The sequence below is a fragment of the Neodiprion virginianus genome, chromosome 5 (assembly GCF_021901495.1).
Source record: "Neodiprion virginianus isolate iyNeoVirg1 chromosome 5, iyNeoVirg1.1, whole genome shotgun sequence".
In the NCBI taxonomy this organism is placed as follows: Eukaryota; Metazoa; Arthropoda; class Insecta; order Hymenoptera; family Diprionidae; genus Neodiprion; species Neodiprion virginianus.
Genome location: NC_060881.1, coordinates 31,766,343 through 31,781,396, shown reverse-complemented (window position 1 = coordinate 31,781,396; position 15,054 = coordinate 31,766,343). Strand labels below are relative to the sequence as shown.

The 15,054-nt window shown below is 36.9% G+C and overlaps 1 protein-coding gene across 1 annotated transcript in view; it reads left to right on the top strand.

Moving 5' to 3' along the window:
• Positions 1–15,054, top strand: part of LOC124304671 (uncharacterized) — a 210,947-nt gene that overhangs the window by 134,286 nt on the left and 61,607 nt on the right. Inside the window, exon 6 of the mRNA XM_046763186.1 lies at positions 9,971–10,087. Within this exon, the coding sequence (XP_046619142.1) occupies positions 9,971–10,087 (117 nt within the window). The remainder of the gene's footprint in view (positions 1–9,970; positions 10,088–15,054) is intronic.

The following is a 15,054-nucleotide window of genomic DNA, read 5'->3' as shown; positions in this document are numbered from 1 at the left end:
GCCCCGCAGCATCCCTTGCGAATTATATAAACGCCAGTTAAATTGTTCGCTGGGCAAGCGGCAAAATCACCCCGAAGCTGCCCGAGTTGGACAAGAGGAAGGAAGGAAGGAAGGAAGGAAGGAAGGAAGGAAGGATGGATGGATGGGGCGGTGAATAGACGGAGGCTGAAAATGACTATCCTCAGCGAAATATTATCAAGTGGAACACGGAATAGAATGGTTAAGGGTTGATGGATGGCCTTAATTTCACTATGATTACCATCGGCCGGCAAGGAATTTCACCAAGATTTCATCGTACCTTCACCCTTGCGGATTATACGCGCGAGAAATTTCTTCACTCGACCCAAAATAACCTACCGTAAAACGGACATCCCTCCCACTCATCCTTTTGCCGGGGTCTTCTTAATTTCTTATTTTTTTTTTTTTCTCCCACCACCGCGAAACGGAATTTTCACTTTGAATACGGGGCTTAGCAATTTTTTTTTTTTTTTTTAACTTGACTCTCTCATTTTCCACTCGTTTCTACGACGCGAAAAATTGGTTTCGTTTTTTTTTTTTTTTTTGTTTTTTTTTCCACCATGGTATACCATTTTTACAAAAAAAAAAAAAAATTCCAAATTTAACAGTGATACGGTGAAAAGGGTGGGTTTAATTTGGGTTTAATTTTGATCAAAATCGCGTATGATGCGAAAATATCGCGCAATTTTGGTCGAGCTCATCAACCGAATTCTACCAGTGTCGAATATTGGATAAAGTGATTATTAAACAAACAAGAATGAAGTGATTGAAAAAAGAAAGCAAACAAAAGTAAATTAACGCACACTCTCTCACTCCGTTGATTCTCAAACATTTTATCCGGATTAATCCGTCCCACTAGATTCAATAATTAATTAAATTGAAAAAACAAATATTGGAAAAATAAAATGATTGGCAAAAAATGATCGTGAAATTAAAACGTGGAAAATAATATTGAAATCACAAACAAGCATGGTGAAATACAAATAAGTCAACGTGCATTATACGCAAACAAAATATAATCGCAAATATCTTTTACGATGTAATCGAAGTCGCGCCGTTTTATAAAACACAATTTTTTTACTAAACTTTTCATCACGTTTAGTGATGTCGGAAAAGTTTTGGTTTATGTCGAAAGTCACAATATCTCATAGAGACGAATCATTACGGTTTCGAACCTCTTGAATCCGAAAAACAAGGAAAAACTTTTAGAGAAATTTCGAAAGCGGCTGGATAAAAAAAATTCGAAACTTGCAGAATTTTGTAACGAAACGATGGGCGTAAAAGATTTACCAAATAAACGATTATATTTTTGCCAGTTTGTATATTTATTTTTGAAAAAAATGTCTACACGCGTTTGCGATTTTTCAGAATTTTTTTTCACCAATTTTTCTTTAATAACTTTTTCAATCCGCTGTCGTTTCACGACGATGAAAAGTATCTTGAAAAAAACTGTTTCACCGGCTTGTTCTTTCTCCGATCATTTCACAGGTACTCCAATCACCAAAATAATCTTCGCGTCTCAAAAATTGTAAGATGTGAAAATTCAGAAATTGAAATTAAATTTACAATTACCGTTTCTCCGTTTCAAAACAGATAAATCTTTCGTATTCAGTTTAAATCGAGTATAAAAACTTGAAACAAAAAATTTCAACTCGAAAATAATCGACAAATGAAAAATTGGTTTGAAAAATGCGAGACACTTTTATGCGTTACCGTACATTTTTATCTCTCCCTCCCTCTCTCTCTCTCTCTCTCTCTCTTTCAATTTTCCAGTATCGAATGAAGCTGCGGATACTTAGGAAAGCGAGTCGGCGGCCAGTTTTTCGGTCCCTTTGACAAAACGGTAAAAGCGTATTAGCGAGAATACAATTTACCCCCTTTGACAGCGAGTTGCAGTGAAGTTGGCTAACTGTGTACCTACACAGACTCGCGGAATGCGGCGTGCACGCCTATTTTTATTTCCTTGCATTCACCTTTTTCCGCTCTTCCCATAGACACAGAAATTTCCAGCCATCGGAAAAACCGCGCGGCTCGTTTCCGACTCTTTTACGCACTCCGCCACAGCAGACGTCCACTTCGCTCTTCAAAAGGAGAATAAAAACTGAAAAGAGGTGAAAATGTGATTAGAAAAAAAACAAAACGACGAAAAACTGGATACGGGAGAAAGAAAAATATGGAGAAACTTTTTTTTTTTTTTTTACGTTTTTCCTCGCTTAATCGCTTTCCTTACGATTTCTCACTCTCTTTCTCTGTTTTATTTATTTATTTATATATATATATGACCGATTTACGTATCCGCTCAGGAACACGTTTTGTTCTACCAAACGTGGTTATCCTCTTCAAGGAGAAAATCCAACCCTTTGTCTTTTTCGATTATGTTAATTTGCCTGCACAACTGATTGCCAGACGATTGAATTTGTCGTTCTTGTCTTTTTTTTATTTTATTTTTTTTTCAACATTTCCTATATTCTCTGTTTTGCATCTCATTCGAATTCTTGTTTAAATATTATTTTACCAGTTCCTTTGATCTTTGAAATTCTTGTTCAATATATTTTATTACACGACTTCGTTATAATATTGATGTATAATCAATTGATCGTAACGATCTTATTCGCTTTGAGAAAATATTTTTGCAATTCTTTTCCGAAGAAGAAGCTTTTATACAGCGGACGAAAGTTTTTTCGTCTTCCTTTAACAGAGAATCAAACTCCGAGACAAGGTTCAATTGAATTCTAGGTGCACGGCACTCTAGCAAAGTGAAATCAGAGATTTATTACTTCGAAATTGGTCTATCGTTGTTTTCGAAGAATTTCAATCAATCGTTCGGATTCTGAGTATTTCGAGTATCTTGCCAACTGAAAGAATTTCTTCAATCCTAGTATCTTGTTACTTCTAAACCTATCTATATGTATATCGGATCGAAACGCGGCTCGTTCCGTGAAGTTGAACTTGTAGAACCTGAATGCCTACGTCATTTTGTAAAATGTTTGTGTCTTATTTCGTAATTCATTTTTTTCGAAGACGGTAACATTGAAATCTGTCGACAAAGCTCGTTCGAAATAAATCTTATCATTCGAAATTATCGAATTTCTCCTGAAAGGCGAAAACGACGTGAAATATAAAAAATTTTGTCATCGGTACGCAATTTCAGGAATAAATATAGAAACAATCGAAAATCTATACCGTAATTATAATTAATTGATGAGATAATTGAAAATAACTTGAATCTGATGAATTGTTGATTAAATTTATATTAAAAATTAACCATTTTCTTACTACTCGTCGAAAAATCAACTCCGATTAAGGTCACGTAGTATTCCTACCCTTACCGACCGAGCAAACTCACCCTTTTCGAGATACGAGTAACGTACCTGAATTCCTCTCCAAAATATCGACGCACCGTCGAAGTTTGAACGCTTTTCGTTTGTTCGTATTATTTAATACAGAGAGCAAAAAGTGTGAATTTTCTCGGTCGGTAAGGATGGGAGTACCACGTAACCTTAACTCGAAATCGATCAATCGGTAAAAATAATCGTTCTGCGGATGATCAAATTCGAATCTTACATGTTTATGTAACTTGATCGAATAATCTTTGAACAATGCGACGCACAATCGATGACCGTATTACATCTTCTTCAATTTTTTCGCTTCATCTTTCTGTCTCGTTTCGCTGCTGCGTATATACCAAGGCAGAGAGAAGTTATATTTCCCTCAGGGTATATCTATGTTAATCATTACGCCCGTCGCCTTCTCGGGGAATGAAATTTTGCTCGTTAAGTGGTAATCTTCAATGATTTTCCGACATAATTGAAGCGTATGATTGACAGCGAGGTGCCGCGGCCTGAGGCGGGATCTTTAACCTTCGTATTTCGTACTTCGCACCCCTTCGAATACGACTCGAATAGCCTCGAGCCCCTTCTTTCCGACGCAGCTGGGGAAAGAAATTCAAGGAAACGAAAGTGAAGGAAAAAAAATAAGTATAAATAACGAAACGAGCTATATAAATTATCCTGAAATCTGTAAGCTTTTTTTTTTTTTTTTTCCTTTCACTCGCCCTCAATTTACGCTTTATCGTCGCGTCAACTTTGAATATAAACTTCATACAAAAATGCAGACTGGTCCAAAGTTCGATAAAATTACGAGAAAAAGAAAAAAAAAAAAAAACAAACAATTTTGCAGCATTTTTTAAATTTCAAAGCTTGAAATCAAAATCTTTACTGGGTATCTTTAATCGTTTGTTATTTAGAAATTTCCCTCATAAATAGAAACTGTTTAAATTGGGGCGGGGTTGAAATTCCGAATTTGAAAAGTTCCGAAAACGCAAAAAAATCTGAATTTTGAACAGTTAAAAAAAAAAAAATGAAAAGCAGATATAAATTCGGCAAGTTAAATCCTTCATATGTGGAATATTTTTTTTTCGAAGGAGGATTTAGTTGCAGAGCTGTGTAATTTGGAATTAGGCGCTTTCGAAACTTTTAAAACTCGGAACTTCGACCCCTTCATTTTGAATATTGACTCGGAATAACACGGAATGCGAATGAAAATATCGCAGCGTTTCGGAGTTGAAGAGACAAATGTTCGTATTTTCTTCTTCTTCTTCTTTTCTTTATCTTTTTTTCTTCTATCCCGACATTGCCCGCGGAACGGGAAAAAAAACATTTGCCTGATAACAAAGCGATAAAATTGAGGCAAATTTTAGAAATAAATAACGAAAACAACGATATCGGAAATTATTTCTACCCCCGAGATGTCGTTCAGTTTCTTGTATGTACATATATACATCTATAAGAGGCCGTTGAATACATGAATATGTGAGCGCAGTTTTGCTGCAGAAATAATATCGCGGAAGGGACAAGAGAAAAAATAAAAATAAAATAAAAATAAAAAACACGGGAAGTGGTTTTCGAACTAAATATTCGGGAGGTTGTTGATTTGCGAAAGTTTTAATAATCCCGAAGCATTGTTAAACAAATATCAAATATCGAGTATAAAATACTCGCAAACTCGCTGAAAATTGGTAGAACAAAAGGCTTCGGTTCGGGCGGTTTCAAATTCTGTTAGATAAATTTAACGAGTGGAAAACAAAAGGCGGCCTCAAGGGAGGAAAAGAGAAAAATTGATATTAATAAAAAAAAAAAACTTGCACCGAATCCAGCGCGTGCAGTTTTTTTCTATTATTTTTCATCGCGCTTTCCCGCCGTTGTAAAAATTAACCCTGTCAATAAAAGTCCACATCGATTAATGTAAAATTGAACATCATCGGTGTAAAATTAATCGTTCTAATACTAAATACTAAAATTGTTTGGATTCCTGTAGAATATTTTCTGCGTTACGTTTAACACCGAATTTTTAACGGTGATGTTATTTTCCACTTCAATTCGTTCGATCTTGATTTCTACCGCCCTCTTTTCGCTGTTCCGCGATTTCTAGTATTCAAAGTTTTAATTTTCCCCTCCTGTTTTCGTACCGCCTGCGCTGAACTTTGTTATTTATGTGCCTACGTTTGTATACACATATAATACATTTACGTAACGACGTTTTAGAAAAATTTATCGACTCTTTTGTCATCTCAAGATCGAGTGCCGTGCAAAAGATGGTGGATGATCTGTTTTGAAAAATTGTAAAAACTCGCGAGGCGACGTCGTCGGATTGTTGAAGAAACTTTGATGAAAAAAAAAATTGAAGATACTTTTGTTTTTCAATACTTTTCAGACATTCTTTTGTGCGTTATTTACAGCCAGACACGCAACATCTTTTTCGATTCTTTATACTCTCGTATATATTCCTGTAAATTCTGCTCTCGTACGTATAAGATATCCGTAATAAACAAGACGATTTGTCATCGACAAAAAGCCGACAGATTTGAGACGAAATAAAATTTTAGCTACAAGTAATTTTGAAATATTAAGGATGTTGGTGTTGGACAAAAATCCACACTTTTTATTCATTTTATTACAATCTGTACAATCGTGCATTTAATATTTTTAAACTGATTATTAACTGTATCCAACTTAAGTTACGGAGATTTTCTTTGAATATGGTAGAATAATAAATATCGGGATTGCGAAGGAAATAAATTATTTACAATTTGATCGATTCGTTCGATTTCGCTCATGTTACTTTGAAAAAAAAAAAAAAAAAAAAAAACTGCTTTCTACAAAGTCACCGAAACTGAATTCAATTGATTTTCGAAATTCGCGCGCAAACGTGTAAAACTGTTAAATTATTCTCCAATCCGCGAAGGGTAGCAATTTTTTTTTACCTAGTTCTCAAAAAATTCATATTCATCGACTTTATTCGCACCCTTTGCAAAAAAAAAAAAAAAAAAAAAATGCCGAGCATTTTCTACACGGTATTTTATTCCCTCGAGCCGTTGCAGCGGATACGAGAATTTTTCTTCTCTTTCTCTCTTTCCCCCGAAGTGGGTTGTAGCCTTTTCATCCCCTGTGCAGCATTCCCACGGGTGTGCACGACGTGCACAACCTGAATACGTGTAACCGTTTGAAAAAATTACGAATACCCGAACCAATTGTATCGCAGTAAATGGAAGGAGGAGGAGGAGGAGGAGGAGATAAGGAAAAATGCACTCGATTCTCGCAAACTCTGATCTCGCCTCCGGTTTTATTTTAAACCCTTCGAATTTCCCGCATTCCGATATTCAATACACATACCTCGACTCGATCAACCCTCTTCGAAATGCGTCTAGCATGTCTCGAATTCTTATCTTTATTCTCTTCTTTTCACCTTCTCCCTTTCTCCTCTTACGTTTACAAGCGCGAGTTGGGTGACATTTTTTTTTCATTTTTTTTTCAAACACATTCTTCTCGCTTCGCGAAGCATATTTGTTTCAGTTATTGTATTCGATTCTTTCCTTTTGAAATATTGAATATTTAACGATCGATTAACCGCGACGTTTTTTTTTTTACTCTGACAATAATGAATCGTCGATTGAAAAACTTAACTCTTTTCTTTTCTGAACTGAAAGAGAGACTTCTGATTCGATTCTAATGATCGTTGTACGTTGTACTGGGATTATTATACAGTCTTGATCAGGGAAATCTCTCGAGTGTTCAAACCTTGATTTTCTCTTGGGAATTATCATCGTCAGCTCCGTATATGGGTTGAATATCGAATGATGAGATTCGTTAAGAATCGCGTTCATTTTTATTCTCAACGGAAATCCGTGCACCAAGAACATCGCGTTCGATTAATGCTTTTTTAATTCAGATTCGTTTTGTTTTTTCACATTTTTATTATCAACTTTGTGCAATAAAAATCTCTGACGTGAGAAATTATGTGCATGTATGGGGAATTCCATGAGAACCCAATCAACGTTTGACCCTCTCCATTTTTGATTTTGTTTAAAATTTGTCGTGCAATTGTCTCAGCTCTGAAACAGTTCCTTCCATTTTTCAGATTTTTTTTATCCAACTTTTCAATTATTTATAAACATTCAAAGTGATTTCGAAAAGGATGTTTGAAAAGGAAATATTTAAAGTGATTCTGAAAGAAATTCTCAAAAACTGTATTTTCTATTCCAAACATTTCTACCAGTGATGAGCTGATTTTCTTCCATTTCTTTTCAGCATTGTCAAGTTTTTTTTTTTTTTTTTTGTCATTGTTTGAACCGTCTGAAAATTCCCGAAAAATTTTCAAAACTTGTATTTCTCACTCCGAACATTTCCAAAGCGGTTCCATTATAGAGCGATTTTTGTTTACTTTTTTTTTTGCACATTCAACGGTTTTTTCTTAACTTCGTAATGAAACTGGTCTAGAAATGTTTCAAGTGAAAAATAGAGATTTTGAGAATTTTTCGATCGTTTGAACAACCTTTCAGTTGATCAATAAAATTCAAAATTGTAAAAAAGAAAAAAGAAATACAAGAAACGAGCTCATCATGCTTCCGGTCTTGAAATTTTTGGACAGAAAATACAGTTTATGAGAATTTTAAATATGGTCTTTTTTAAAATTACTCTCAATATTCGTAAATGAATAACCAGTTGAATAAAAAATCCAAAAAAATTCAGGGTACTGTTTCGGAGTTGGGAGAATTGCAGGAAAATTTTTGAATAAAATCAAATATGGCGAAGATCAGACGTTGGTTGGTTTCTCATGGAATTGCCCATATCCATGTACAATAAGATTTTCGTCAAATTTTTTTCGGAAATCAAGTTAATGATTTCCTTTAAATATCACTACAAACCTCGAAGAAAATTACACAAATTTTTTTTAAACACGAATTCTAATCTCACCTCTCAATCCCTCTTTTCGTTCGTACATTTGAACATAAATAAATTGAATATTTCGTTCAAAAACATGTCAGATTTACGACTAAAGGTGCGAATACAGCAATTGCACAGGTATCGCGAGACGAGTTGAGATGGGACGGTAAGAAGATGCTTTCGCGTCTGTACGTGCTCAGGCATTTGGCAAAATGAGAAGTTGAGACGAAATATAAGCAATTGCAGGAGTAAATATCGTTGCTCCCAGGAGCGGAGTAAAGACGTAATCACACCCAACGTGTACCGGCGTTTTCGAGTTTGGGTATACGGTGGAATAACACCGGCGGTATACAGCCATATATCCCATTTTCGTATGGGGTGGGGTTGAAGACAATGAGAAAGAGCGAGAGAGAGAGAGGCGGCGTCCCGGCTGCAGGAACATAATTATTCCACTCCGGGATATTCTCGTATTTTGGAGGGATTCTCCATCAAAGATTCGGGTCGAGTTTAGAGTAATAAAGGGATTCTCCGGCCCTCCTTCCGGCTCGAAACAATTGATATGTTAATTAAAATAATATTCTGCAAAAGCTACGCTGAGAGCAAAAAGCCCCTCCACCCTACCAAAATATTACTATGCCTCCCGGTAAAAGCTCCGCGTTTGTGATCAATCTTCCACCGCGATTTTGAATCAGGAATTTTCACTCGGCGTTACTTGACTTAATTTCTACAATTTTTTCCGTCGAGTTTATTTGGAGAAAAGAATACAGCTACTTTACAGCGACACTGTTTAAGTGAATTCGAAGAAGAAGAAAATTTACTAGAATCCCTGAGAGTAATGGAGTACAACCTTGAAAACAGGCAACACTGTGCTTCAATGTATATATATATATATATATATATATATATATATATATATATATATGTATATATAAGATTTAATTATACGAGTTAATTAAACCATGTCTATGACGAAACGAAAATGAATAATACATTTAATGTTACCGCGATACGTAATTTATAACGTAATATTTATGCGTAGGGAGTTGTACGCTTTTGCGCTAATTGCAACTGACAGGATTCTTCATTTGGCCGGAAATCATGTGTGGATAGAACTTCCGATGGTGCTGTTTAAGTGACGGCAGTGTGCGTTGCCATTCTTTATCGCGTGGACGTGACTCGGCTTCGAAACTCGAGAGAGGCACGATTGTCTGGTGCGAAAATAATTTTGATTAATCGGCGGGAATTGATTCGTTTCGGTGGTTCTTTATCGTTTTCGGAGCAGCTTTCTCAAACGATCACACGACACGATTATCCCCATTTTGTTCAGCTTTATTTCTCCACCTTATAGCTCCGGAATACATTTATATAAACTGAAAACATCTATTTCTTCAACGCGGTTACATTCCTCGTTAAAAAGCGAAGATAAATTGTCAAAGCGGGAAAGTTGTAGCTCCAACGGTTGTTAAACTACGGCGAATTGAAGTTTGGACCAATCAGGCGTGAGCCGAAATGCTGACGCTAGGTGGCGCGTCGAGTACGGCGGTCCGTGATTGGTCGATCTTCAACTCGCTCTAGTTTAAAAACCGTTGGTCACACGAGTTCCGTGCAAAGACGACTTTGCTCTGGTTTTCAACAAGGAATACGATGAACGGGAGAAAAACACGGTTTAGTGAAGAAGATGGCCACTCTTACGGCAACTAGTAGTAAAACCATCTGCTTTCTGATTTCAGGTGTGAGGGTGGCTGGCTGCAGCTGGAATCTGGAGCGAGGGTCTGCGGTCAAAACGAGAGATTCGATCCACCCGTAGTCCTGTTCTCCGATAAGGATTCAACGACCCTCCAAATGCAGTGAGTGCCGGTATAATTAAGCTACTCGATATTTTTCGCCGAGGTTTAAATCGGATGGAAAAACGTTGATGCAATCGAAAAGAAAAAAAAAAAAAAAAACGGTTGCCGAGGCTACTGAGACACGAGTTTTTGTCGTATTTTCCGTGGGACAATTTCGGGAAAAAAACGGTTCCTCCGACATGGTTAAATGAGCCCGAAATGGAGCGTGTCGGAAGAAAAATCGTGAGTAAAAAAGGAATTAGAATCGTTCCCGCAGTTGTACCCCGAGTCCTTGAACAATCCCGGTTTCATTGTTTACACGAAAGAGCTCCGTGCTCTTCTGGAACGGACAAAAAAAAGAGAAAAAGAGAGAGAGAATGGAACAGGGCTCGATCCGAGGGTCAAGGTCAAGAGGTCGCGGCTCCGAACAGCCGGCGGGGCTTCCTTCGCCAATTTGAATATAACGAAAATTTTTCACGAAAGCAGCAGCGGCCCATTTTGCGGTCGAAGAGGAGGCGCTTTTAAGCACCCGTTTGACACAGAGGCGAGAAAGAGAGCGAGAAATTGGCGAGGTGCGGACGCCAGGACAATCCCCAATTCCCGGACGCGTTCATTATTTGCGCTTCTTAATTGGGTCGCCGAAAGGAACTGCCCTAAATTGCTTCATTAAGGAGTCCCATAAAATATTCATTCCACGACCCTATCCCGACGCTATCTCGGTCCGTCCACCTCTTCCTTTTCCCATTCAAAAACAAAAACGTTTCCAAAAAAAGAAAAAGAAAATTAAGAATAAAGACCGTGTTTCACGCTCCATTCTTCTCAATTCTTCCTTGAAACAATCCGCGAAGAAGCTGAAATAAATGTGTTTTATTTTTTATTCGTTATTTTTTTTTCTTTTACATTCTCCAAAATCTTACTTGCGTGGAAAAAAAAAAAAAAAATTCACGGGGTACGTTATGGAGGCGCTTATCGAACCTGTGATGAAAATTCTGTACTACGGTGAAATTTTTTCTATGATGTAAACTGATGCTTGGACGTTGTTCCGGAAAAAAGATAACCTGAAATAGCCTGACGCGGAACTTTAGATTAAATTTTGATTAAAATATCAGACCATGGATGTCGGAGAAAGGAAGGGAATGAAAAAATAAAACAAAATAATTATCAAAGCGGATATTTTATACGTGCACTACGGAAGGAACATTGAGGCAAAAATTCGCTAGGTTGCAGCGCGGTTCTAAGTAATATTATTTAGAGCTTTGGACGTGAACGACGGGGGCCACTTTTCCAACCTCGTGGTAATCGATTTTCATTTTATACGAAACGTGATTCAGCGCAGGATTGTATAACGTAAAGTATATAGGTAAGAGTATAGGTATACCTACACGTCCCGTGTCTCGCCTGGATCTTACAGCTTCTCGACTTTTGTAAAATTGCCAAGGATCTTATTCCTTATACGGCGTTCGTGTTACGCCTTCTTAACAGTATCCGGTATCCATTCAATATAAGAGATCCAAATTCGGCTTCGAGTTCTAGTCTGGAAGACCGTTCGTTTGTGATAAGTAACAAAAATAATAAAGTTACCAAAAAGTTCTGTTTAAGACTTTCGTCACAGAACGATATCTGAAATGACGATAAAGAGTTTCACGTATCGTAAAAATTGTACTGGTTTGATTTTTGTAAAGTTTTGAAATGCAATTTTTCAGTCACGGTTAAATATGTTCTTTTACTCAAATCAGTTCAACTAAATTTTTGGTTTTTCGAAACGTCATCACATATTCTGTAATTTCTTTCTATTCCAGACTATTTCCAAAGTATTGTCGTAACTTTTTGTGTCTATCTTCATTTTTTTCCCCCTTCTTCTTGTCAAACTTTTTTACCCTGGAACTGTGAGTCAAGGAACCGTGATGTCATTTTTAATCTATAAGTGTTTCTTCGAGTTTGGTTCACCGCGTATACATGTGCGTGTGTGTGTGTGTGAGTGCGTCTGAAAGTCATGGGGATAGAATTGGAGTGGAATGAAGAAGACGTTGGCTGAGCCATATTTCAACCCACTCTGACACATTTATGTTAGTCGCGATTCACGAACCGCAGCTCTTTCCCCCCATTTTCAGACTTTTATCAATTCTCCTCTCTGAGCTGCGTTACACAGCCACACATGCACCCACATTCGCATACAGAGATTTGTATAATTTATCGAATTCTAAACTATACGGTAAAAAGTTTGGCGAAATTTTCATACCCATTGATATGTTGCATCGAATGTGAAATACACTTGCGAATACTTCGCCTTTACCGAGTCGTCGTGTTGAATTCTTGTTGTTGTAAATTATGTACTTGGGAAAGTTGGTAATTTTAAAAATTGCCTTGGGAAATGGTCACCGATTTGTCAATATTCGATCTATTTATATACACGATTTATATTTCGCCGTTATACGCGCGTCAAATTGTGTTACGAATATCGTTTCGAAAAAATTTGTCACATCGAGTATTTTGTTTTGTTTAGGATTCTGTGAGTCCCAAATCTCGAGGTTAATGAAAAATCATTGATTGTAGGCAATTAACAAATCCTTTAAATTTGACTACCCTGTTACCAGTTTCGTAATTCTGACTTAGCTTTATGAGAAATCGTTCGAGAATGATAAATCTGTGGATCTTTGGAAATCCAGAAGAATCAGAGTTAATTGATCGTCGTTAATTGCCTAACCAAATCGGATTCGAATCTTGAGCCTGGAAACTGACACCCGCAGATTTATGGATTATCAACGTTTGTCTCTGATCGTCGAATATCGTTGAGATATATCTCAATTTGCAATCGCGGATAAATTTGCGAATAAGTTTTTTTTAACACGGTGGCAAAAAAGAGAAAGATGCTTTGATCAAGAATTTATTCCACACTTTGACAGGTACTGACTCGATTCAAAATATCCGATATGTATGTATATTTCTGTCTGAACGTCGAGACGGTATAATTGAACGATATATTCCACGAACGATCTTCTTCGCGGATTCACGAGCCCCAAATATGGCAGTAAATTTAACGAGGGAAAAAGAGTGGCTGCAAAAAAACAAGGAAAGGACATGGAAAGGCGAGTCGAACGGAAAAACTGGCAAATTTACATCTCGATTGAATTTTTCATCTGATTCTTAATGTTCCTTTTCTATGTTTTATACCAAAGTTCTGTCTCGTGAAACTATAATAACGAAACGAAGGATTCGTCCCAAACACCAAAAGGAAACTGAAACTTTTTACTTCGCAATCACGAGTTTCACCGCTTCGAAGAAAATTAGAATATTTTTTCTCATTTATTGGATGTCAGTATTTTTTTTTTTTTTTTTGCTGATTTAATTTAAATAATTACAGCATGAAAACTTGTTGAATATTGCGAGTTTGCTTTGACAAAAGAACCAAGAAAGAAAGAAAATCATTGAATAACGATATCCTTCTGTAAAGTTTTTGCGGATTATCGGACCTTTTTTAAATTAGAATTGATGTTTCGTCTTCGAATTTTGTCCCTGTGTTCAGGGATTACCGTTTGAATTAAATTTCCCTGGTAAGCGAATTCAGTTCCACGTATTCGGAACTTGTTCCACATATTTTCTGTTTCTTTTTCTTTTTTTTTTTTTCTGTCCCAATGCGAACTCCTTCCTGTCAGCCGATACAAAGGACGGAGCTTTAATCTCCGTTACGGCCGGGTCAAAGTAGAAGGGGAAGATTTACAGAGCCGCGAGAGTTTGGTCGGAAACAGTCGAGTACATGCAGGAAGTTGACCACACGTGTTAAAGTGGAGAGCAGGGAGAGGCTAAGCGGGACGGGTAGAAAAACTGATTTTCGCAGTTCGTAACCCTAAAAGCTTTTACGAGGGTCAAATCTTCGGCGTGTCTCTCCTTTGTCAATTCCCGCCTCGCCGCTTCCCCGTTTTCGCAACTTACTATTTTTCTCCCGCGAAGAGCCGATTTGGGTAAATTTTGAGCCTCCTTTGCCTCCTTAACAGCAGCAATAAACAAATAATTAAAATTTTGCATAAAATGAGCTCTTAATGATAGGAAATCATTGATTTTGACGGTTCTCAAACGACCTGGCATCACGATTATCATCAATTCACCTAATTTTATTTCTTAACAATTTTGTTCCAAAATACATTTATTTAAACATTATATGAAGATCGTGTAGAACTGGAAGTTGTTACATTAAAATTTTCGAAAAATCTATGTCAGTTTTGTCATCACTTATTTAATATATGTTTCTTTAACACGGTTGCATTCCTTGTGAAAAATCGAAGCTAAGTTCTCTAAGCGGTGATGTCGTAGCTCCAACGGTTTGCTAACTACAGTGATTTGAATTTCGAACCAATCAGGCGCCTATACGAGACGCTGACGGCAGGTGGCGCGTCGACTGCGGTGATCCGTGATTGGTTGAGCTTTAACTCGCTCTAGTTCAAGAATCGTTTATCGCTCGAGTTCCGTGAAAAGACGGTTTTACTTTGGTTTTTATCAAGGAATACGATGAGCGCGAGAAAAGACGGATGACTGAAAAAGATAACCTCTTTCGAGGGGATTCAAAGTAACCATCTTCTTTTTCGGTACAAAATGCATTCTTGTGTAAAAGAAAAATGTAAGCCTCCAAGGAAATTAAATTTTAGTTGTTTTTTCAGATCACTGTTTAAAAGCCCCTACCGTTATTGGTTTGAGAAAAAAGTTGGAAAGCAAATTTTCCACCAAACGATCATTTGATTCTCTTGAACAATCTTCTTAATTTCATTTAAAAAAAAAAAAGGGAAAGTGACCCCAACCATTAATCAACCTGAATACAGAACTCGTGATAAAATTGATTGGCTAATTTCGCTTGATTTTGAAAAGTCGTCAGATTTTGAGCAAGATCATTTAAACGGTTATCTCAGAGCTTTTGCGCGTGAAAATAAAAATCCTGCGGTCGAAAATTCAAACCCTTGCAAATAACGGCAAGTTCCGTAACTTTTCTCGCAGACCTC